The sequence below is a fragment of the Citrus clementina genome, unplaced genomic scaffold (assembly GCF_000493195.1).
Source record: "Citrus clementina cultivar Clemenules unplaced genomic scaffold, Citrus_clementina_v1.0 scaffold_3, whole genome shotgun sequence".
Taxonomy (NCBI): domain Eukaryota; kingdom Viridiplantae; phylum Streptophyta; class Magnoliopsida; order Sapindales; family Rutaceae; genus Citrus; species Citrus x clementina.
This window is the reverse complement of record NW_006262339.1, coordinates 39918263-39942891: the sequence shown is the minus strand read 5'-3', so window position 1 is coordinate 39942891 and position 24629 is coordinate 39918263. Positions and strand designations below refer to the sequence as shown.

The 24629-nt window shown below is 33.4% G+C and overlaps 2 protein-coding genes and 1 non-coding gene across 3 annotated transcripts; 1 reads left to right on the top strand and 2 right to left on the bottom strand.

The window, feature by feature from the left end:
* Window positions 1-11711: 11711 nt before the first annotated feature.
* Window positions 11712-11818, top strand: LOC112100488. The gene has a single exon (XR_002906857.1). It is a non-coding gene; the product is annotated as a small nucleolar RNA R71 (small nucleolar RNA).
* Window positions 11819-16335: 4517 nt separating this feature from the next.
* On the bottom strand, window positions 16336-18327 carry LOC18050157 (anthranilate N-methyltransferase). The gene is made up of 4 exons (XM_006443145.2): window positions 17884-18327; window positions 17215-17525; window positions 17054-17118; window positions 16336-16662 (listed from the first exon to the last, which is right to left on the bottom strand). Exons 1-4 carry the CDS (start codon window positions 18279-18281, stop codon window positions 16366-16368), a joined length of 1071 nt encoding a protein of 356 aa, XP_006443208.1. The 5' UTR covers window positions 18282-18327; the 3' UTR covers window positions 16336-16365.
* Window positions 18328-20210: 1883 nt separating this feature from the next.
* Window positions 20211-22242, bottom strand: LOC18050156 (anthranilate N-methyltransferase). The gene is made up of 4 exons (XM_006443142.2): window positions 21845-22242; window positions 21176-21486; window positions 21011-21075; window positions 20211-20634 (listed from the first exon to the last, which is right to left on the bottom strand). Exons 1-4 carry the CDS (start codon window positions 22240-22242, stop codon window positions 20338-20340), a joined length of 1071 nt encoding a protein of 356 aa, XP_006443205.1. The 3' UTR covers window positions 20211-20337.
* Between the last annotated feature and the right edge of the window lie 2387 nt (window positions 22243-24629).

Sequence of the window (24629 nt, the reverse complement as noted above, 5' to 3'; positions counted from 1 at the left end):
CTAATAAAGAAACACTTTGTACTCTTAGCTCCCAATTTTTCAAACTTATGAGTATAGTTATGAATATAAGCTACAGACCCCCATGGCCGCAGATGAGATAGGTCAGGTTTTCTACCCGTCTATAACTCATATGAGGTGGAACTAACTGATTTTAAAGGAACTCAATTAAATACATAGGCAGTAGTTAACAAAGCATCTCCCCAATAGGATATTGGAAGATTTGCTTGCGCCATCATTGATCTAACCATTTCCAATAAAGTTTTATTCATTTTTTCCGCTAAACCATTTTATTGCGGAGTTCCAGGAATAGTCAGCTGTCTTTTTATCCCTTTCTCATTACAGAGTTCCTTAAACTCTTTCGAAAGGTATTCATGTCCTCAATAAGTTCTTAGAGCTTTAACATTGTTGTCTAGTTAATTCTCTGCCATGTTCAAATATAATCTAAAGCAATCCAATGCTTTTTATTTATGAGAAATCAAGTAGACATGACCGAAACATGAATAATCATCAATGAATGTAATAAAATATGAGGCTCCATCTTTAGTCCTTACATTCATTGGACCACAGATGTCAGAGTGCATTAATTGCAATGGTTTTTTGGCTCTAATTCCTTTGTTAAATGATTTTCTAGTTGTTTTTCCAACTAGACAATTTTCACATAAGGCAATTCAATCTTGGTGAGTGGACCAAACATGCCCTTTCTCGCAAGTCTATATATTATTTCTTATCATATATGACCTAATCTAGCATGCCAAGTGATGACATCTATTTCATTATTGCTAGAAGAAGTAACATAAGAAAAATAACTATTATTATAACTTGAACCATCAAGTATTGAATCTAATACAATAAAACCATTAATTAAATGCCCAATTCCAATAAGGACTGAATTTAAGAAGATCTCTAAACAGACACCATGAAAAGTTAAGTGATATCCTAATTCAAGAAGAACATGGACAGAAATCAAGTTTCGTCGAATTTTTGGTGCATACAGGACATCGTGTAACAAAAGAATACGTCTACCACGAAAAGTCAATTTGCAGATGCGTATTCATTTTGCCTCAACTCTAGAGTTATTGCCCACGTATATCCATCTACTCCCCTAGCTGATTCGACAATACTCCACAAATGCATCTTGATCACGAGCTATATGGTCTGTTGCTCCTGAGTCTACAGTCTACATAGGACGAGATTCGGTTAGGAGTACAAACTCATAACTAAAGCATAATTTAACAAAGTGTAGTTGGGTCTTACCTTTTTCGGCTTAGTGCACTCACGAGCGAAATGACCCAGCTTGCTACAGTTGTAGCATCTCACCTTGGATTTGTCCATTTTCTTACAAGCACGCTTACCTCTTGGGCGCTTTTAAGCATTTGGCTTCTTCTGATCAAGATCAGATCCTTTACCATTCTGGTTATATTTATGACCATTTTTGCGCTTGAAGCCCGAAGCTTTGTGCAAGCTCAACTCAGCCATAAAAACATTATCAGAAAGCTTAGCAACCTCAAGGCGCTCTACTTCCAGCTCTAAGTGATGCTCAATATCTTTAAAAGTTCTTATATTCTCATTATGAGTTATATTCACTTTCATGTGTTCCCAGGTATCGGGTAGAGATCTTATCATTGCCTGAATTTGTTGTTCATCAGTTAAAACATGTCCAGCAGACTTAAGCTCACGAACCATGTTCAACATCTCCCTCAGATGCTGCCTCATAGTATAGTTCGGGTGCTTATGATAAGAGTCGAATTTGATCATAAGCCTTTTGAGTTTAGTGGCCGAGGTACCACCAAACTTGTCTTTCAGAGTGAGCCATATCTCTTGAGCAGTCTCATATTTCTCATACTCGAACATGAGGTCATCTTGCATACTGCTCAACAACGTTATGTGCGCATTGCTATTCTTTTCTTTACAGGCCTGATAGGCCTCAAGATCCCTCTTGTGTTGAGCAATACTGTCTTGCTCAGGCTCAGCTAGGGTGTTGTTAAGAGCTTCTAGAGTTTCTTGCTCTTCAAAGATGTACTGAATTTTACGGTGCCAAATATCGTAATTGTCATCATTCAGTTTCTCACCCTTGTTCAGTTCAGTTCAACCACAATGTTTTTAGATGCAGAGGCCATCTCAACTATAATTCAACACAGAGACAATTCAAAATACAATCACTAAAGGCATAATTAATAATTATATACAAACAATTAATTTTTTCGAAACGTAAACTAAAAACATGACGGACTAATATCGGGAATGGAATCAAAAGGTCGTCGAGGCTTCCAATCATCATCCAATTCCCTTTATTATATTCATCATTAATTCGATTTTAATGCGTAAAATTATCAGTTCTAATTATAAATTTAGTCGAGCAACAATTAATGTAAAATATCATTAATGAAGTCATAACAACATATAATTCAACCAACAAATTAAAACCAATTTTAAAAAGAACAATCATAATCAAGAAACAAATGAAATAACCTAACATAGTCAAACTAATACATAGAATATTCTACATGTTCTTAAAATATTCTTTGTTGCACGTGACTCTTTTATCTAACTTATACTTAAGTCTATCTCCAAAAAAAAATAATTGTTCTCTCTTGATGATTCTGTTTATGGTTTTCTCATACCATAACTTCTGCCCTCTACCAAGGCGACTAGCTTGTCTCCCATTTCGAAGTTCGTGTGAATGCTAAGCACTGAGGTTTGCCTCATCTTTGAAACAAGACGGTGCTCCTCCATCAACTCAATTTCACACCTCAGCATATAATATCTGTATGAAGGTTTCTCAATCTCATTTAACATGCGAACCTTAAAGACAAGTGTATTGTCATCATCAAGTAATGATTGAATGAGAAGCCATTGATAATAACCCCAGTTCGTTACATAGTAGGCTTATTTGTGGACATTAAGCGGTTAAAAGCCCCATATAAATCTTCTATGTTCATGCATATAGGACGATCAGGGTCCATCTTATAATTCTCCATTTTCTCCATAAGTTCTTCATAAGATAGACTATTATTAATCTCAATTAGATCATTAGGTGAAACCCAAGCTCTAATTGTCATTAAATCCTCTTCCTCAGTCCACAACTTACTAACGGGAGCCATCTACGACAAAAAAATTATAAAAATCAAATTAGTGATTGTTAACAAACGACTAAATACGAGATTAAATTTTAGCTAATTCCCATATAAAAAAAAATATTTAAGCTCTCACTAGAGCGAAATATTTATTAACATATAATACTCATCCATGAGACTATATATGTTCGATCCAAAATTATAATGCTCTACAGTGCAAAACATTGTTCTACAGTGCACAACTGTACAGTGCGTGTTCAACACACACAACCGGCGCGTAGGACCCACGCGCAGCCTTGCGCCGCTCCAGTAACGTTGGGTCCGGCACCATCCGACTCCATATTTCATTATGAATTCAATAGTGCGTTTGGATTTTCAAACAGAGGTCGGAATAGGCTGGAATTGTCAAAAAACTAAATCTGATACTGTTCATCATCTTCTCCAAATTAGGGTTTTTAACCCTTTCCAAACCTTAATCCGACACTAATCATATTTTAGCCATAAATTTCTCGTCTTAAGTCAATTTTTAACAAATCACATACTGTTGGAAAGCTCTCGAAAAGATCTTCCCAATGATATATTACACATATTGTCAGGTGTCCTAGATCAAAAGATATGATCCATTGAAGTTTCAGGTTTTATATATATTTAGGGTTCATGCATTCTAAACCCTAGGTAGGTTTTAATAATATCAATTCCAGATATCCATTCATATAAAACATTCCAGAACACTTAAAACAACGGGCATAAAAAAAAAATCATGTTGTTCATGAATTAAATCCAACCAATGCACGAATCCAACACAATTCAGGCTCTGATACTATTTGAAGGAAATTCTTAAAAGGAAGTCAATAGGCCTTACATTTTTTGAATTATGCAGCAGAATAAACAGGTGTTGGATCATGTCACTGGTCGGAAATAAATCACGGGCAGAAATCTTCATCAAGTCACAATATATATGTATTTTACGGATTGTTCAAAGACTTTATTTTAATCTTGATGAGGAAGAGATTAAGATGAATCTTCTCTGTATTTTTTGTTCACCCACACACACACTGCTTTTTCGAATGAATGGAAAAACTCGTACATTTACAGCAACGGTTTTGGTGGCATATACAAGCAACGGTTGGGAGCGGTTGGGAAGTTGAACACAAATCAATTTCCCTCTCCCAAACGCATATGGTAACCAATAAGTTGTTACCATGTGTGGGTCGGGTCAGGTCGGCCCATCTTGGGTGCCTACCCGTCCAACACAATATTATTTATATGGGATGTTTAGATATTATACTATTAAACAAAAAAAAAACCTATATAAGATTAATTTTAATTGGACTTAATTATTATATCTATGAGTAGACAGAAATTGATTTTCAGTTGTCACTCTAAATTTGATAATTGTTGGGTATTTAGATAATTATTAAGTTAAAGTGGTGGATTCTACAATCCTAGTAACTTCAATCTCTTAAATTTTTATATTAATTTTCTCACCTTTAGTTTACTTATATTTTTTGTTTATATTTTTTGTTTATATTTTCTTAAACAAAATAGTTTCTTTTCAACTATGGTAAAGTTATAATTAGCTAAGATTAGATTTTTATTTCCTAAAATAAACAATCCTATAGGTTCGACCTCATTATTTTTAGTATATACTCCAATAGATTTGTGTGCTTGCAAGTACATTAGAATTTGTACAACAGTCAGTACATGAAGAAGAGTAAAAGAATATGTATATCAAGCAACACAAAGCACACAACGTTAGAAATCTTATTAAAATACATATACTTGATAAAATAAACGACAACAATACAACAAATAAGCTTATTTTATAAATTACTAAAATTGTACCATAAAAATATTTATGAAATTCATTGTTAATTATTTAATAGAGAAGGTGACTGATGGGTGTCGAAGCCAACAAAAATAAATTCCTACTCTAAATAAATTGTGTATAGTGATTGAGCAGGGTCGTGTCCACAGAGATCGGTAATTATTTAAATCCTTTTAAAACGTAAAACATAAAATGGGGGTTTTGTTGACAATAATAAAAATCAAATTAAAATAACAAGAATGCAAATTAAAGTTGTAATTCAAATTGGAGAAAGCTCTGGTTGAAGGAATTAACTCAGCTTGATTCGACTACTGATCATTGATTCAAATATAGATTATTATTACTTATTAATAGACCGGTTATAGCTATTGAGACCCTCTAATAGCCAATCTCTCCTTAACTAGTCGATAACCAAGGTACGACCGTTGGTTATTTCCCTAATCAATAGACAACCCTAGATACGATCATAGGATTTAATCAATTGACAGCCTGAAAAACCAGAGAGACCCAAATCCTAATCAACACATATGATGATTCATTTAAATTAGATTGTTTATTCTCACAACACAACTCTCTGCTATGTTATTTGTCACAAACATTAAATTCTTCATACGATGAATCCTTTAATTGACAATAGATTAAGTTGATAATTAAATAATGGCCAATTACCTAATTAACAAACATAATCATGAAAATAATACAGAGAATAAACAAATACCCAAAAAGTAATAAAACAATTAAAGCACAAGAAAGATCTCACAGTAGTGATGAATCAAAGCTTCGTTATCCTTCAACCAGAAAAATAAGTTTAGTTCTTCATAGAGAGAAGAGAAAAATTAGATCTAGGGTTTTCTTTCTTTTTCTCCAATCCAAAAAAATCCCCCTTTTTCACAATAGATTCCTCCCTTAAATACTCTCTCTCTCTTCTCTTTTAGAATTCTATTTAAAATAAAATCCTAATATCTGAAATATTAAATTCGTAATTACAAAAATAACCAAAAATGCAAAACACGTTAAACTAAAAACTGCAGGTCCGCAGTTGACAGCACGCGCCCACGCCTTATCAACAAAGTTCTTCTGACGCTCATAATTTCTCCAAGAGAACAATCATCCTTAAACATCATCTTATAGCTCAATTTTATCATCAATCAATAGAATTGCACCTACAAAAGTAAAACACAAGTAAATCACTATTATTAAGTGCAAAACATTGATATTAAGGGAAGTAAATAATGCAAAACTAGTGCATAAATTACACTCTATCAAATTCCCCTACACCAAGATGATGCTTGTCCTCAAGCATATAACTCAAGATTAATCTCAAATCTCCACTCAATTCTCATCTCAACTCATCCAAAAACAGTTTTAAGCAAGCATACCTCAAGAAATTAAGTCGATCAACATTCGAGAGACAAGGATTTTAAAGCATAGAATTTCATAAGATAGAATAAGCACATTCAACCACTAAGAAGATCCATTCAAAACTCAAGTGCAACAAGATTTAATAGCCCTCTCAATAACTTCACTCCATGCACTCAAAGTGTTTAGGGTGTCATTTATTCACTCAAATCAAATCAAAGAATGCTATTACCATAAGCTTGCTCATATATCACATCTCAATCCACAAAACATGAATAAAATGCAAAAATCTAAGGGTCTTAAAAGGGTTGTAATGGGGTTAAATAGGTTGAATGAAAAAGAAAGGTTTACGAAAGAAAAAGAGATCAAAATGAGAAGAATGAACTCATTGAATGAACTTATGATATCAAAATGCTTATTTCTACTCAAGTCACCAAGAATGTAACATTTTTTTTCTTTTTTTTTTCGATTTTTTTTTGTTTTTTTTTGTTTTTTTTTTTTGTTTTTGAATCAAACAAAAGAAACGAACCTTGCACAATTTAATTCAAGCATAATGCTTGTTGATCTAATTGAGAAACTTTATTACAAGGTAGAAAAAGCAACAAAATATATCCACACAATGAGTCCAAAAATCTCCTTAAATTAAGGCTCACAAAGAAGAAAAATGGTTAAGTAGACGGAGAAAATTAGATGGGTAATGGTTAAGGCTCAAACAAAGATAGCAAATAAAGGTCTTCGGATAGAGAAAAAAAAATGCGAGAATAGAAAAATGGAAAAGGGTTTGCCCTTATCATTTTAATGCATAAAATCCCGTAATGCGGCTTCAACATGCATAACAAAGCAAGTTCTAGAATAAACAAACTAAGATTGATATTCACACAACAAAAATATTAGAGCAAAGTGGTTGCTCATAGGCTCAAATCCTCACAAAGTTGGTAAATTTGCCATCAAATCATGTACACTCTTCAAATGAATCAACCATCAATAGTGGTGTAGAATGAGAAGAAGGTATGAGTGAGATATAAAAGGAAAGGTAAAAAAATAATAATAAGCGAGAAAGATGTATGTAGTAAAAAAAATGAAAGATAAATGTGAGTGATGAAAGAGTATGATAGAAAAAAATAGATGTAAATAATTTGAGATAGATGGAAAAAGAGTAGTGAGAGAGAAAAGAAAAGAGAATTAATAATATATGAAGCATACTAACTCCAAAATCATTTAAGGATGAGTAGAGTGAAAATAATAATTTCAGGCATCAATAATGTAAAAATCTCTCCCCCACACCAAGAACTTACATTGTCCCCAATGTAAGATAATCAAAGCTCACATAAAAATTAAAGCGTAAGGATAAAAAATTAAGGGCAAAAAGAAACTTCCCTAAATTGTGAGCTTTGATCCACATAACGTCTATGGGCTTGGCGGAAATGGTGGGGTAAATCCCACACTCTCGAAGTATGCGGCCAAATTCTGCTCCATCTTGTTTAGCTTGTGCTCCATTTTCTCTAACTGAATGCTCAAAGGTGGTGCGGATGTAGAAGGAATAGTTGGCGGGGCAGCAGTGTCGTCGTCAAACTCGTCATCAGAGGTAGCACCACTCCTAGCATAAAGCTTCTTCGGAAGTTGAGTGGGTCCTGGTTCAGTAAACTGAAATCTCCCCTCCTTGAATTCGACCACACCTGTTCTTTCAAACACAAACATATCCAAAAATTCCTTTTTGCAAGCAGGATGCAAATCATTATTGTCGGGATCAAGCACACATAGGTTTATAGCTAACAGAGTAATGTATGGACCAAGAAATAAAGTCTTATACCGTTTAAGCACACTTTGAAATTGATCCGCTAACCAAAAACCTAAATTAGGCCTCACATCATTTAACATGCACCAGATAAAATAAAATTCAGTTTTAGAGAAAACTCCTGAGTGATCTTTCTTGCCTAAAAAATTATATGCTAATAATCGATGCACACATTTCAAAACAGGATTGTGATCAACAGATAAATTACGCCAAAGACCATAAGGCTCAAAATTTTCGCTAAAGTCACAAGTTGTTCCTAAATATGCATCACTAGAAGAATAATCATCATCAATGAATCCTAAAGCTAGGTTAAAATCCGTGATAGAGTGTGAAAAATTTTGTCCCATTAACCTAAACTTTATGACATTCGGGGTATGCAAAGTAAAATCATTCGGCATATTAAATTGAAAAGTAGCATAAAACTCCCTAATCAACTCAACATAACCCAAACAATCAACATCAACAAATTTACGCAACCCAATCTTATCTATCAAAGAATCAAAATTATCCTTAACATTCAATTTTTCAAGAGTCGGGTAATGAATATACTTAGCTGGAAGTATTTTGCGCGTGGAAATATCTTTGTACCTCTCTTTCTCTTGTTGAATCACGAACGCGAGGCACCCTTCGAGATTGGATTCCGCAAGTGGCAAAACACTCATGCCTTTTCCATGCTTCGATCTTTGTCTCACGGCTTGGCGTGAATCTGAAATTGTGTTCCATGGAACCGTAGTGGGAGCGGCAATCTTAGATTTCTTTGCGACGGGTGTCTTTTTTGATGACTTGGAAGAAGATGCTTTCCTCTTCGGCATTGTTACAATAATTGCACTCACGGATTTCGATTTACCCGGCTGAAATACAGGGCGTAGGCTAGTTGCGTTGCGTTGCTGCGTTGCGGTGGTGTGTGCTGCGGCTGCTGCTCGGTTGGAGCTTGCTGCGTGGCTGTGTTGCACGCGAGAGCTGGTTCGCGCTGCTGGTTCGTGCTGTGTTGCGGGGCTGGATCTACGCACTGCTTTGTTGCGCGCGAGAGCTGGTTCGCGTTGCTGGTTCGTGCTGCGTTGCAGGGCTGGATCTACGCACTGCTGTGTTGCGCTCGAGAGCTGGTTCGCGTTGCGGGTCTGCGTTGCGCGCTGGTGGGGCTTGCGTTGCGGGCTGGTGCGGCTACTCGGCTGGATTGATTTGCGCTGTGCGCGCGGGCTAGAGCTGAGGATCTGCGTTGCGGGGCGCGCGGCTGCTGCTGATTTCGCACGGTTGCTGTTGATTTCGCACGGTTGCTGCTGCTGATTGCTGCGGGTGAAAAAGATAATCAACAATGAATTTTTTTTTTTTTTTGAATTAGGGATTTGTGAACAGTGATTTGTGATTTTTGTTTTTTTTCGTTTTTTTAAAATAAATAAAAAAATATATATATAAAAGAAAGAAAAGAAGGAAGGAAAAAATAAATAAATAAATAAATAAAAAGTTTTTTTTTTGTGATGAATCACTTTGAGACACTAAAAATTTCAGAAGTACTTTTCTAATAAGCACGTGGGTACGCCTTAAACCTATTTTACTTTAAAAATCACAGAAGTACTTATTAGTTAAGACGTGGGCACGCCTTATCGAAAATTTTCTTCTGGCCAAAATAAGCAAAAACATTATTAAAAAAAAAAATCTGAATCAAAATTAAAAATAAAAGATATAACTAAAATCAAAATAAATAAATCTTTTGGGTTGCCTCCCAAAAAGCGCCTTTGTTTTATGTCTTTGGCTAGACACATTTATGCATCAATCTCCATAATTGGGACTCTCGAGAGCCACATCCTCCACAATATTCACCGAAAAACCTTCATAAAAAGGTTTTAAGCGATGACCATTAACCTTAAGAACTCTGTCAGAGGTCGGACTTTGAATCTCAACTGCACCATGAGGAAAAACATTAGTAACAATAAAAGGTCCGACCCAGCAAGAACGTAATTTACCCGGAAAAAGTTTAAGCTTAGAATGAAAAAGAAGAACTTTTTGACCAATCGAGAACTCCTTTCTCAAAATCATTCTATCATGAAATGTCTTCGCTTTTTCCTTGTAAAAAACTTCCTGCACTATAGGGTTAATAACATCCACAGAAAATACCGAATGTTCCTCACTAGGATATTTCATGGCATCATTCATATTGAATTCTATAACCTCTCCATCAAACTCCATAGTGAGAGTCCCTTTATGTACATCCATTTTAGTCCTAGCAGTCTTAAGAAAAGGTCTTCCTAGCAAAATTGGGACAGAATTAGAGAAGTTATCCTCTTCCATATCAAGTACATAAAAATCAGCAGGAAAAACCAACTCATTAACTTGTACTAGGACATCTTCTAATACCCCATCAGGATATGCATTAGACCTATCAGCTAGTTGAATTATCACGCCAGTTTCTTTTAATGGACCAACATTCAAAGATGAATAAATGGAACGAGGCATAACATTAATAGAAGCTCCTAGATCTAACATAGCCTTTTCAACTTTGACATTACCAATTTTGCAAGGGATAGTAAACATACATGGATCCTTGCACTTAGGAGGTAGTTTCTTTTGCAGAACTGCTGAAACATTCTCCTCCATATGAACTTTTTCATCTCCTCTTAATTTTCTCTTAGAGGTGCATAGTTCCTTAAGGACTTTAGCATATCGAGGTATTTGTTTTATAGCATCTAATAAAGGAATATTTACCTCAACCTTGCGAAATGTCTCAAGGATGTCTTTCTCTTGTTCCTCCTTCTTGGATTTTGCAAACCGGCTTGGAAAAGGAGGAGGTATCACAATAGGTAGGGGTTTCGCTCCGGTGGGTTGTGCATCTTGAGATTGAGGCATCAATTCATTCTTCTCAAGCTCATCTTCTACATGCTCTGTCACTTTCTTACTAGGCTCTTGCAACTCCTTCCCACTTCTAAGGATGACAGCACTAACGTTTTGCTTTGGATTCACCTCAGATTGTGAAGGCAATCTCCCTAATACTTGAGACTCCAGACGGCTCACTGTAGTCGCCAATTGACTCATTTGGTTCTCCAAGTTCTGAATGCTTGCTGTAGTTGCCTGCTGAAATTGTTGAGTGTTAGTCGCAAGCGATTTAACAATTTCTTCAAGAGATATACATGACTTGGAGGTTGACTGTGGAGGTGCTGGTTGTCTTAGTGGATACTGTTGTGGGAATCCTGACGGCCTAACTCCATAGCTGAAGTTGGGATGATCCTTCCATCCTGGATTGTATGTTTGTGCATAAGGATCATACCTCCTCTGAGGCATGCCTGGAAATCCTCCAACTGCATTGGCTTGTTCAACGGGTTCTTCTTGAAGTGTAGGACACATATCAGTTGAATGACCCATATTGTAACAAATACCACAAGTCTTCACCTGTTGCACATTACCTACAACAAACTTTTCCACAAGAGAAGTGAGTTTATCTAAACGTTGTTCAATAGAAGAAATATTTACCTCATTCACCTTCCTTGAAGTGGGATCTTGCCTGCTGCCAAATTGTTGTGCGTTGGCAGCCATATTTGATATCAACTCCCTTGCTTGAGTAGGAGTCTTGTTCACCAACACGCCTCCACTAGCAACATCTATCATACTTCTATCCATCAATGATAGTCCTTCGTAAAAATATTGAATAAGAAGTTGATCAGAAATCTGATGCTGAGGACAGCTGGCACACAATTGTTTGAATCGCTCCCAATACTCATACAAAGTCTCCCCAGGAAGTTGTCTAATCCCACAAATGTCTTTTCTGATGTTGGCAGCTCTTGAAGCAGGAAAGTACTTCTCGAGGAACTGCTTCTTCAAATCATTCCACATTGTAATCGATCCAGGAGGCAAGTAATACAACCAGTCTTTAGCTAGCCCATCTACAGAGAACGAAAAAGCACGCAGCTTAATCTGCTCTTCAGTCACGCCTTGTGGTCTCATACTTGAACACACAACATGAAACTCCTTAAGATGTTTATGAGGATCTTCACCTGCAAAACCATGAAACTTGGGTAATAAATGAATAAGACCAGACTTTAATTCAAAATTTACCTCCAAGTCTACATATTGAATGCAGAGTGGTTGTTGATTCAAGTCTGGTTCAGCTAACTCTCTAAGAGTTCTTTCTACAGGTGCAGGTCTATCCATCACTTGTTCTTCTGAATCGCTAGATGATTCAACTAAATCAGGCACTGTATCTATTTCAGAAAGCAAAGGCAACGAGGATCGTTGCTTAGCTCGCTTCGTCTGCTGTCTCAGCTGGCCAGCTGTCTTCTCAATTTCAGGATCAAACGAAAGTGTACCTGTACGAGAAGAACGAACCATACACCAAGTAAAACGTAAAAATGATTAAATAAATGACACCAATCCCCGGCAACGACGCCAAAATTTGATGGGTGTCGAAGCCAACAAAAATAAATTCCTACTCTAAATAAATTGTGTATAGTGATTGAGCAGGGTCGTGTCCACAGAGATCGGTAATTATTTAAATCCTTTTAAAACGTAAAACATAAAATGGGGGTTTTGTTGACAATAATAAAAATCAAATTAAAATAACAAGAATGCAAATTAAAGTTGTAATTCAAATTGGAGAAAGCTCTGGTTGAAGGAATTAACTCAGCTTGATTCGACTACTGATCATTGATTCAAATATAGATTATTATTACTTATTAATAGACCGGTTATAGCTATTGAGACCCTCTAATAGCCAATCTCTCCTTAACTAGTCGATAACCAAGGTACGACCGTTGGTTATTTCCCTAATCAATAGACAACCCTAGATACGATCATAGGATTTAATCAATTGACAGCCTGAAAAATCAGAGAGACCCAAATCCTAATCAACACATATGATGATTCATTTAAATTAGATTGTTTATTCTCACAACACAACTCTCTGCTATGTTATTTGTCACAAACATTAAATTCTTCATACGATGAATCCTTTAATTGACAATAGATTAAGTTGATAATTAAATAATGGCCAATTACCTAATTAACAAACATAATCATGAAAATAATACAGAGAATAAACAAATACCCAAAAAGTAATAAAACAATTAAAGCACAAGAAAGATCTCACAGTAGTGATGAATCAAAGCTTCGTTATCCTTCAACCAGAAAAATAAGTTTAGTTCTTCATAGAGAGAAGAGAAAAATTAGATCTAGGGTTTTCTTTCTTTTTCTCCAATCCAAAAAAATCCCCTTTTTTCACAATAGATTCCTCCCTTAAATACTCTCTCTCTCTTCTCTTTTAGAATTCTATTTAAAATAAAATCCTAATATCTGAAATATTAAATTCGTAATTACAAAAATAACCAAAAATGCAAAACACGTTAAACTAAAAACTGCAGGTCCGCAGTTGACAGCACGCGCCCACGCCTTTTCAACAAAGTTCTTCTGACGCTCATAATTTCTCCAAGAGAACAATCATCCTTAAACATCATCTTATAGCTCAATTTTATCATCAATCAATAGAATTGCACCTACAAAAGTAAAACACAAGTAAATCACTATTATTAAGTGCAAAACATTGATATTAAGGGAAGTAAATAATGCAAAACTAGTGCATAAATTGCACTCTAACAGTGACATATTTAAATAATTTGATATAATGAAAAATAAAAGAGAAGGTATGATTGTCAAGGAAATAAATCATGAAATTATGAAAATATTGCTAGTTGTTACCATATGTCATTTTTGTAAGTTCTCAATACTAGTGACAGTTTTTAACACATACTTTTCTTTTAATTAGACCGCATAATAACTTTTTTGTAAGTTAAAGCAGTAATGATATTTTAACCTTTCAATTTATTCAATACAAAAATAATTTGACTATTTATTAAATAAGTCTCTAAAACTAATTTTAGAAAAGGACTGAATCGGGGACATATATAAAAATAAAATAAAAATTATATTATTGTAAGAAAACTTAAAAAAAACAGAAAAAAAAAACACTCAAGGGGTATTAATAAAATTTTTTAGGTGCTCAATTGATCTAGCTACAAATTAATACTGGATTGTTTTGTTTGTCAAAAATGTACGTTAACACTTCAATCATGTGTTTTTTTAACGTATTAATTTTATATAAAAAATAAAATGAGTTATTAAAAATTTATTTATAACTCAAGTGGTAAATATAATTTCTTATAAATATAATTTTTAAAGAGATGTCAAAATCTCATTCCCGGGCCCCATCAATCATGTCCAAATTTATTGTGTTCGAGCAATTTCAAAAGTGGCATCTCACCAAAAGGTGCTTGCTCGTATTGTTAATTAATCCCAATTATAAAACTCCAACTTAAACAATTAATTGATTCATTTCAATAAATTAGAAGTTATTAAATTGAATTATGAGGACTTAGCTATCAAGTACGTCTTAGTGGAGCCCCCTCAGGGCCTCCGCAAATTTGTTTCATATGTACATACTTGTTGTTCCTATTCAAATTTCAGAAGCCTAGCTAACTAACATATTTTCTTGTCTCATTGGAGAGTTCCAAGCTCCCAAATTGTCTTCACCCATATATTAAGTACACACCAGGCATGACTGGAATTTGTTTCAACGAATTCCCAGCTGGTGTAAACTAAAATTAGTCACAATTTTCGAAAAAGAGACTCACGAAGGAAGGACTGACTTTAGTTCGCGACTATTACCTGCCTGACTGCCTTCTTTCTGTATTGGTTGCTTCGGCTAGATTCAAAAAACAGTATAAATTATATTTTTGCTAAAAGTTGGCAAAGCTTTCAATTGAGTTGACACAAAAAAATAAACAAAATCAATGACGTTATAGCAGCGGTGGGTTAGCTAAAAGACAAAGAATGCGGTTCTTAATCACAGAGACCAAGTGGTTGGGGCCTATATTAATATTATAAGTCAAAAATTTTTGAAATCGGACATAGCGACAATTTGCGCCCTAAAAAATTTTCGCCAAAACAAGGTCCAGCTACAGTTTAACGGTGGTATCATGCCACCGTTACATTTAATCGTTGAATCTACTTAAATAAATTAATTTATTAAAATTTAATAACTGAATACAATAATAACACGTTATCACTATTGCATCATAATTTTCTCCACCAAAACAACCTCACATTAAAGGAACTTATAAATTTTTTTGTTTATTTTTTTCCCTCTTTTGACCCATCACTGTGCACCTTTACAATGAGGTTCCTTATCACAAAGGCAGAGCAGTTGTGGCCTATATTAATATCACAAGTCAAAGATTTTTGAGAATTCGGAGGTAGCGACAGTTTGCACCCTAAAAACTTTTCAACACATATCTAACAAAAAACGACCCCTCATTAAAGGAACTTATAAATTTTTTTTTAATCTTTTTCGTTTTCCTCTTTTCACTCATCACTGTGCACCTCTAGAAGGCAGACAGAACATGAAAAATATTTGAGATAATCTTTGAGATACTTGAATTTGGTGAAAACAATAGGACTCGACTAGCTTACAGAATCTGTAAGGTACAGACTGCAGCATCAGCCGTTGGATGTGGTTGGATGTGGAGTGAGAAACTGAACAATAGAAAATCGGATGGTGGGATGACGGGAGATGTTTGTTACAGAATCTGTACCATAGACAGGTCCAAAACAATAATCGTTCCCTTCATCTCATTGCTTGACTTTTACAAAATATATAAAGATATTTACCGTGTTGTAAAAGAAAGAACTATATTCACAATAGTTACAATAATCGACTATTTGTTTTGGTCAATCAAGCGTTGTTAATTGTGCCTTAGACGAAATGCTGGAAATCATTTTGCCAGTGCAAACTATTATATTTCCTTCTAGTTCTGATTGTGTCTGTCATCTGTGACTTGTTTCAAAAGACTTGTATTCTTTTTTTTTTTTTTAACCCCTTTGACCTATATTAGCTCTCAGTAGTTGTTTAATGAAAAATTAATATCTCTATAATCCATTTTCAATATATTTTCAGACTTCATTTGATTCATTTACTGTGTATTTTATTACGTTCAAAAATCAAACTTTATTGCTTTAAATTATTAATTATATATTGCTGGTTTTTGCACAACATAACTTTGAAATAACCAGGAAAAGAAAAAAAAAATAACAAAGTAAGATGAATACACTATTTTTTTCCTCCATAAAAATTAAAATGGAGAAGAGTACATAAGAGCTATGTTAAAGCAGTCAATCTCCTTTAAAGAAACAAATGTTCATAGAATGAAAAAGAGTACACAAGAGAAGCGCTAAGGCCAAACGAGAAGAAAAATTAAGTAACACAAACCAGAAATTGGTGACTCCCCAAACAGAGTTGAGAAGACCTTTCCTAATACAAATAAAGCAATTTATTATTTGAGGAATTCCATAACATATAAATTGCATGCACCATATTCGTAGTTGACGCCTTTAAATCCAGCTTTGATTGCTAAGTCACTGTATTCTTGTTTGGTCCGCTCTCTTCCATGAGGAACTTGGATTAAACAAATTGTATCCAAGAGGGAGATCTCCCTTGAAGTCGCGCTATTCTCAGGCACTTCTGGAAATGCTGCATTAACATTAAGCAACTTCCCACCATCCGGAAGAGCTTTGTAACAATTTTTCAACAATTTCAAGGACTGCTCATCATCAAAACCATTAAGGACCCACTGCAAAAGTATAATATTCATGTTAATTCTCATTAGATCTATTAATCTGAATATCTATGATCAATTTATGTTATTGAACAAAACATACGTATATAATCCAGAAAGATTGACACTTTGTAGGAGCTAGTCCGGTGGTTTTTAAATAATCAATTTGGGCTTTGGCCACCCCTTTGCAACTAGAGAAAAAGAAAGAGAGAGAGAGTTTTACCATTTTTTTTTTTTACAGATTTCATAATATTTTGGTATCCCCTTTAAGTGTTTTTGTAAAAGTTCTAATACCAAAGGAATAACGGGATCAGATAAAACTACAAAATATTATGGGAAAAAGCGTCAGTCACCCTATATTAATTTTTCCTTATGACAATGAGTTCAAATAACACACACATATAACCTTCATGAAAATGGTATCTGCCTTAGGAACACTTTCAAACAAGTCTCCACCTACATGGTCAATGCCTGAAATTTAAAAAAAGAAAAAAATTTATTAGCTAACGTGTATGCCATCAATGAATTATTAACAAAAATACTATACAAATTTTTTAAATAACATACCAGGATAAGATGGGGCATTTTTAATAACATAAAGTAAATCATAATTAATACCCTTAATATGAGGGTATTTGGAAATTATCATGTTAAGAGTAGCTCCTAAGCCGCCGCCAACATCAACAAGCTTCTTAACATGCTCAAAGCCTTTGTATGATTCTAGGACCTTCTCCATGACAATAGAAGTGTGGCTTAACATTCCATTACTGAAAACATCATTGAAACTTGAGTCAACGCCTAAGTAATCGTAGATATGCATTCCGTGCGCTTTATTAAACGCAATTCCTCCTTCAAGAATTTGCCCTTTCAACCGAAACCTGAATTTTTCAAAATCCAAACACAGTTAGTAAAAATTTTAGAAGCTTAGTTTGTAAAATTAGACCGCATAATTAACCAAGATAAAGAATACTTTATTAATTGTTTGTTACAATCAATCTTTTCTCTTTCATATTTCACAAACACTTGGACTTTAAACTTTTTTGGTCTTTTACCACAACAAAAGTAAAATAATTGAAGATAACTATCCTTGTAGAAGCTGATGGATCTTGATGGGTTCAAAATATGTGATGCAAATGATTAATTTTTTTTATATAGACAACTAGAAGGTTTTGATAATTTTCCTTAATTTACCAATATTAGCAAACAAAAGAAAAGAGAAAAAGTAATTCTGTATACCAGCCATCCATGAGGACCTTGTCGAGAGACAAGGCCATGTAGGGACGCAACGACGCACCGTTTTGATTATTGCGAACAAAGTATTTAGAAACAGGAGCAAGAGAGTAGAGCCTTTGTCCATCAACAAAAGAGCAATGAAGAGCATTGTAGCTGACAAGAAGCCTCAGCACCCGATCTAACATCATGGCTGCAGCTTCAGGATTATTATCTTTTAAGGGAATTTGAGCCACAATTTCCGAAACTGAAAGCTTAGCACCGGGACCAGCTTTGGTTATGATCTCAAACACATCAAGCTCTACCACTGCTTGCATAGCTGCAGGTAGCACTATGGCACTTGCCAGTTCCATTGCATATGAAAAATTATTTGCCTCTTCTTCCTGATCAGCTATAGAAGCCATGATTATAATTTGCTTCTTTCTTAATTGCTTGCTTCTGTTTTCCTTCTTTTTTCCCTCCTTTCTATTGAATCAGTCGAGGCATGGATTCAACTATATTAAATCTCATCACAAATCATGCTCGTGTTCTCATTTTTTCATGCCTGTCCTCAAGGTTTGCGCTAATTTCAATTTATCAACAAGGAGAGCCACTCCTGGATGAAATGTCACTGTATTAGTGATAAATTACCATTCATAAATAATATATGGACACAGTGCACTACCATAATGTAAATTAATATCTATAAAAAAATTCGAAATAAAAAGAGTGTAAAGTGTTAAATGAAATTTGATAGCAAATGTAAAAAATACCCGATATTTAAAAAGATTATAATTAAAAAGGAGTGTAAGGTTTTAAATTAAACATGTTAATTATTTAACTTCAAAATAATAAAGAGGGGGTATTGTGATACATGTGCAATATTGAATAAAAAATCTGTAAATATAAAATAGTATAAAGAGCTAACCGAAATGTAGCTGTAAGTGTAGGTAGAAATTAACTTAATACTTATAGGATAAATATTAAATAAAAATAAATAGAAGAGATTATATGAAATTTTATCACAGAAGACAAAAAGAAATTATATGTGCCACTGCTGTAACCTAGTGGAACCCATTATGGGATTTTCTACAAGTGGGCAAAGCCTTCAATTGAGTTGACAAAAAAAAAAAAAAAAAAAAACAAAATTATTGACTTATAAAGCGGCGGGGGGTTTGCTAAAAGACAAAGAATGGGGTTCTTAATCACAGAGGCAAAGTGGTGGGGGGCTCGGGGCCTATATTAATATTACAAGACAAGGTTTTTGAAGTCGGTGATAGCGACAGCTTGCACCCGAAAAAATTTTCAACACATATCGAACCAAAACGACCCCGCATTAAAGGACCTTATAAATTTTTTCTTATCTTTTTTTCATTTTCCTCTTTTCACCCATCACTGTGCACCTCTAGAAGGCAGAGTACCGGCAGACAGAACATGAAAAATATTTGAGATAATCTTTGAGATAATTGATATGGTGAAAACAATAATCGTTCCCTACATCTCATTGCTTGACTTTTACAAAATATATAAACATATTTAACGCGTTGTAAAACAAAAGACTATATTCACAATAATTACAATAATCAACTATTTGTTTTGGTCAATCAAGCGTTGTGTCAATTGTGCCTTAGACGAAATGCCGGAAATCCTATTGCCAGTGCAAACTATTATATTTACTTATAGTTCTGATTGGGTCTGTCATCTGTGACTTGTTTCAAAAGGCTTGCACTTTTTTTTAACCCCTTTGACCTATATTAGCCGACGAGGAATTGTAAAGAAGATAGAAAAAAAAAATTAGAATAAAAATTTATAGAATAATTGAGTTTGGAAAAAGTTCTTAAAATAATCACAAAAACTCTCTATTTATAATAGAAAAAAGTTCTTAAAACAACCACAAGAGCTCTCTATTTATAATAGAGGAAACCTACTTCTCTAAATTAATTCAAAAAGAAAAATTAAATCACAATTATAATGAAAATAAAATATATTTTCTCTAAGTTAACTTAAAAATAAAAAACTAAATTATAATTATAATAGAAATTTATATCTCTATAATCCATTTTCAATATATTTTTCAGGCATTGTTCGATTCAGTTACGGTGTATTTTACTACGTTCAAAAATCAAACTTTATTACTTTAAATTATTAATTATATATTGCTGGTTTTTGCACAACATAACTTTGCAATAAGTAGAAAAAGGAAAAAAAAAAAAAAAACAAAGTCAGATGAATACACTATTTTTTTCCTCGATAAAAAACTAAGTATCACATGCTACAACAGTAAAAATTAAAATGGAAAATATTACATAGGAGCTACCTTATAAGGCAGTCAATCTCCCTTAAAAAGACAGATGCTTAAAGGATGAAAAAGAGTACATAAGAGAAAAGCTAAGGCGAGAAGAAAAATTAACACAAACCAGAAATTGGTAACTCCCCAAAGAGAGTTGAGAAGACCTTTCCTAATACAAGTAAAGCAATTTATTATTTGAGGAATTCCATAACATATAAATTGCATGCACCATATTCGTAGTTGACGCCTTTAAATCCAGCTTTGATTGCTAAGTCACTGTATTCTTGTTTGGTCCGCTCTCTTCCATGAGGAACTTGGATTAAACAAATTATATCCAAGTGGGAGATCTCCCTTGAAGTCGCGCTATTCTCAGGCACTTCTGGAATTGTTCCATTAACATTAAGCAACTTCCCACCATCCGGAAGAGCTTTGTAACAATTTTTCAACAATTTCAAGGACTGCTCATCATCAAAAGCATTAAGGACCCACTGCAAAAGTTTAATATTTACGTTAATTCTCATTAGATCTATTAATATGAATATCTATGATCAATTTATGGCATTGAACAAAACGTATAATCCGGAAAGATTGACACTTTGCATCAGGAGCTAGTCCAGTGGTTTTTAAATAATCAATTTGGGCTTTGGCCACTCCTTTACAACTAGAGAAAAAGAAAGAGAGACAGTTGCCCCCCAACACTTTTCAACATATTTTGACTTTTCCTTAAGTGTTTTTGTCAAAGTTCTAATACCAAATGAGTAACGGGTCAAAGTAAACCTACAAAATATTAGGGGGGAAAATAGTGATTCACCCTATATCGATTTTTCCTTATAACGATGATTTCAAATAATACACACATATAACCTTTATGAAAATGGTATCTGCCTCAGGAACACTTTCAAACAAGTCTCCACCTACATGTTCAATGCCTGAAATTTAAAAATAATAATAATAATTTTTGTTAGCTATCGTGTATCCCATCAATGAATCATTAACGAAAATATTGTATAAATTTTGTAAGTAACATACCAGGATAAAATGGGGCATTTTGAATAACATATGGTAAATCATAATTAATACCCTTAATATGAGGGTATTTGGAAATTATCATGTTAAGAGCAGCTCCTAAGCCGCCGCCAACATCAACAAGCTGCTTAACATGCTCAAAGCCTTTGTATGATTCTAGGATCTTCTCCATGACAACAGAAGTGTGGCTTAACATTCCATTGTTGTAAGCATCATTGAATCTTGAGTCAACGCCCAAGTAATCGTACTTATGCATTCCGTGCACTTTATTAAACGCAATTCCTCCTTCAAGAATTTGCTCTTTCAACCGAAACCTGAATTTTCCAAAATCCAAACACAGTTAGTAACAATTTTAGAAGCTTAGTTTGTAAAATTAGACGGCATAATTAACCAAGATAAAGAATACTTTATTAATTATTTGTTACAATCAATCCTTTCTACTTTCATATTTCAAAAACACTTGGACTATAAACTTTTTTTGTTTTTTACCACAACAAAAGTAAAATAATTGAAGATAACTGTCTTTTTAGTAGCTGACGGATTTTGATGGGTTCAAAACATGTGATGCAAATGATTAATTTTTGGATATATACAACTAGAAGGTTTTGATAATTGTCCTTAATTTATCAAAATTAGCAAAGGAAAGAAAGGAGATAAAGTAATTCTATATACCAGCAATCCATGAGGACCTTGTCGAGACACCAGGCCATATAGGGACGCAACGACGCGCCGTTTTGATTATTGCGAACAAAGTATGCTGAAACAGGAGCAAGAGAGTAGAGCCTTTGTCCATCAACAAAAGAGCAATGAAGAGCATTGTAGCTGACAAGCAGCCTCAGCACCCGATCCAACGTCATGGCTGCAGCTTCAGGATTATTATCTTTTAAGGGAATTTGAGCCACAATTTCCGAAACCAAAAGCTTAGCACCGGGACCAGCTTTGCTTATGATCTCAAACACATCAAGCTCTACCGCTGCTTGCATAGCTGCAGGTAGCACTATGGCACTTGCCAGTTCCATTGCATATGAAAAATTATTTGTCTCTTCTTCATGATCTGCTGTAGAAGCCATGATTATAAATTTGCTTCTTTCTTAATTGGTTGCTCCTGTTTTCCTTCTTTTTTCCTCCCTTTGTATTGAATCAGTCAAGGCAGGGGTTCATCTATATTATATCTCATCACCAATCATGCTCGTGTTCTCATTTTTTCATGCCTGTCCTCAAGGTTTGCGCTAATTTCAATTTATCAACAAGGACAGCCACTCCGGGATGAAATGTCACTGTATTAGTGATAAATTACCATTCATAAATAATATATGGACACATTGCACTACTCATCATGTAAACTAATTCAAACAATAAGAATTGAAGAAATAAAAAAAAATAAGTAAATAATTATGTGAGTACTAATTATTAACAAAATTGATAAAATTTCTTGAACTGAAAACAAAATTATTTGTTCGAACCATTAATACGGATGCGAGAAAAATTTATTTGCCATTGGATTAAACAAAGAAAATTTAAAATGAAACATTTGCGGGAACGATGCTCCTGGATTTTAAATCAAATTCAATCTGGGATCTACATATTACTAGACAATAACTGCCAACTATCATCTTGTATATTTAGCAGTAAGCACACTCTTTGAAGAATGAATCGATCGGATATTTTTAGGGGAAAAAAATCTGAATTTTTATAAAAATAAATAAATAAGCGGAGCTTATTAATTGGATATATCATATACCTAATAGCCTCCAAAGTTGGACACACATAGTTGGGCCTACATCATAAATAGCCGAATGTGAAATGTCAATTATTGTTTGCCCACTGCGACAACATTACCCTCCGGCCACAGCAATTCTGTCGTGCGGCATAAAATCCAACCGAATCCAAGGGACACTCTTCATTCAGAAAACTTAGCTACATTTTCGGAAAATAATAGCAATGCTCAAATTGTTGTTTGACTACCATGTATACAGATATTTTTATATTGTTCTAAAATAATTTTTCAACAATTTATAATAATATAAAAATATTTGACATTATGATAAGTATTTTAAAATATACAAATACGTGTGATTATCTAAAATATATCGTATATATCTAAAACATCGTTATTCCATGTCAATTATCAGTGAGCTAAAAATGAAAAAAAAATGGTCGCCGCCGACCTATTAATAATAATGGTAACTCATTCTCTTGACGAAGTACCATTGTTGTTAAACTAATAAAGGCAACCTAAAAACAGTTATTCAATAATAATAACAATCAATTGCATGAACTTATTTAGTTAAGAAAACATTATAAATATATACCTATTAAAAATTTCAGGTATATATAACACTTTCAAGATCATAAGTATAAAAATATTGGATTTAAAATATTTTGAGTTTATAAAAATAGATAACAATTTACCGTTACACTAGATGTCAAAAAATAAAAAACAAACATGTTATTCTGACATATGCATTCAGATTCATTCAGACTTCAATTACATTCAAATCCATCTAGATTTTAGATAAAAGAACATATACTACCTTAGTTTTCTCTGTCCAAAAACTTAACACAACATGTAAATTAGTAATTCTTAACATATATAATTAGTAAAATTTCTTGAACTGAAACAAAATATTTGTTTGAACCTATTAATTTGGGATCGATATAATACTAGATAACAACTATGTCAATTATCTTATTTCATATTTAGCAATAACCATAGAGTAAGTTTTTGATCCTCACACTCTTTGAAGAATTAATTCATTAGATTTCTTGCTTTAAAAAAAAAAAAAACCTTAATTTTTATAAAAATAAATAGGGAAAAGGACACCTACACCCCCACGGTTTTGGAAAATGATTACAAGGACCCCGAGTTTTCAATAACGGACACCAAGAACCCTTTTTTATCATAATACCTTTTGACTTTATAAAACCAAAATAATTGACCTTAAGATTTTATAATAAATAGAAATATGCCATTAAAATAAATGTAATAATATCAACATTTGAAAATATTTTTAATATTTATAAAATATTTTTATATTTTACAATATATTAGACCAATTATATTATAATTAAAGTAATTTTTAATAATATATAGAAACATAATATTAGAATAAAAGATTAAAATTATTTCAAATATTATGTAAAAAATAATATTAATATTATTAATAGGGATATATTCTGTTAATTGCAAAATATATTTAATACAGAGATTTTTAAAATCTATATAATAAATGCAAATGTATTATTAAAATAAATGTAATAATTTAAATTTTTAATATTATATTAAACGTTAAAAATAATTTAATATTATTAGTGTACTAGATAGATTATATTACTTATATTAAATTTGTATTAATTAAAAAAAATTTAAGTCAACTTTTTAATTACTAAATCAAAGGATATTATAGTTAAAAAGGAGATTTGGAGTCCCTTTTTAAAAATTTAGATGTCTTTATGA

Bases quoted from the DNA above. Each gene is read 5' to 3' on its own strand.
- LOC18050157 (XM_006443145.2), bottom strand. From the start codon at position 18,281: ATGGCTTCTATAGCTGATCAGGAAGAAGAGGCAAATAATTTTTCATAT. The intron at 17,526-17,883 runs GTATACAGAATT...TGAAAAATTCAG, and splicing joins AAGGTCCTCATGGATGGCTG to GTTTCGGTTGAAAGGGCAAA. The intron at 16,663-17,053 runs GTTATATGTGTG...ATACTTTTGCAG, and splicing joins CAGATACCATTTTCATGAAG to TGGGTCCTTAATGGTTTTGA.
- LOC18050156 (XM_006443142.2), bottom strand. From the start codon at position 22,242: ATGGCTTCTACAGCAGATCATGAAGAAGAGACAAATAATTTTTCATAT. The intron at 21,487-21,844 runs GTATATAGAATT...TGGAAAATTCAG, and splicing joins AAGGTCCTCATGGATTGCTG to GTTTCGGTTGAAAGAGCAAA. The intron at 20,635-21,010 runs GTTATATGTGTG...AAACTTTTGCAG, and splicing joins CAGATACCATTTTCATAAAG to TGGGTCCTTAATGCTTTTGA.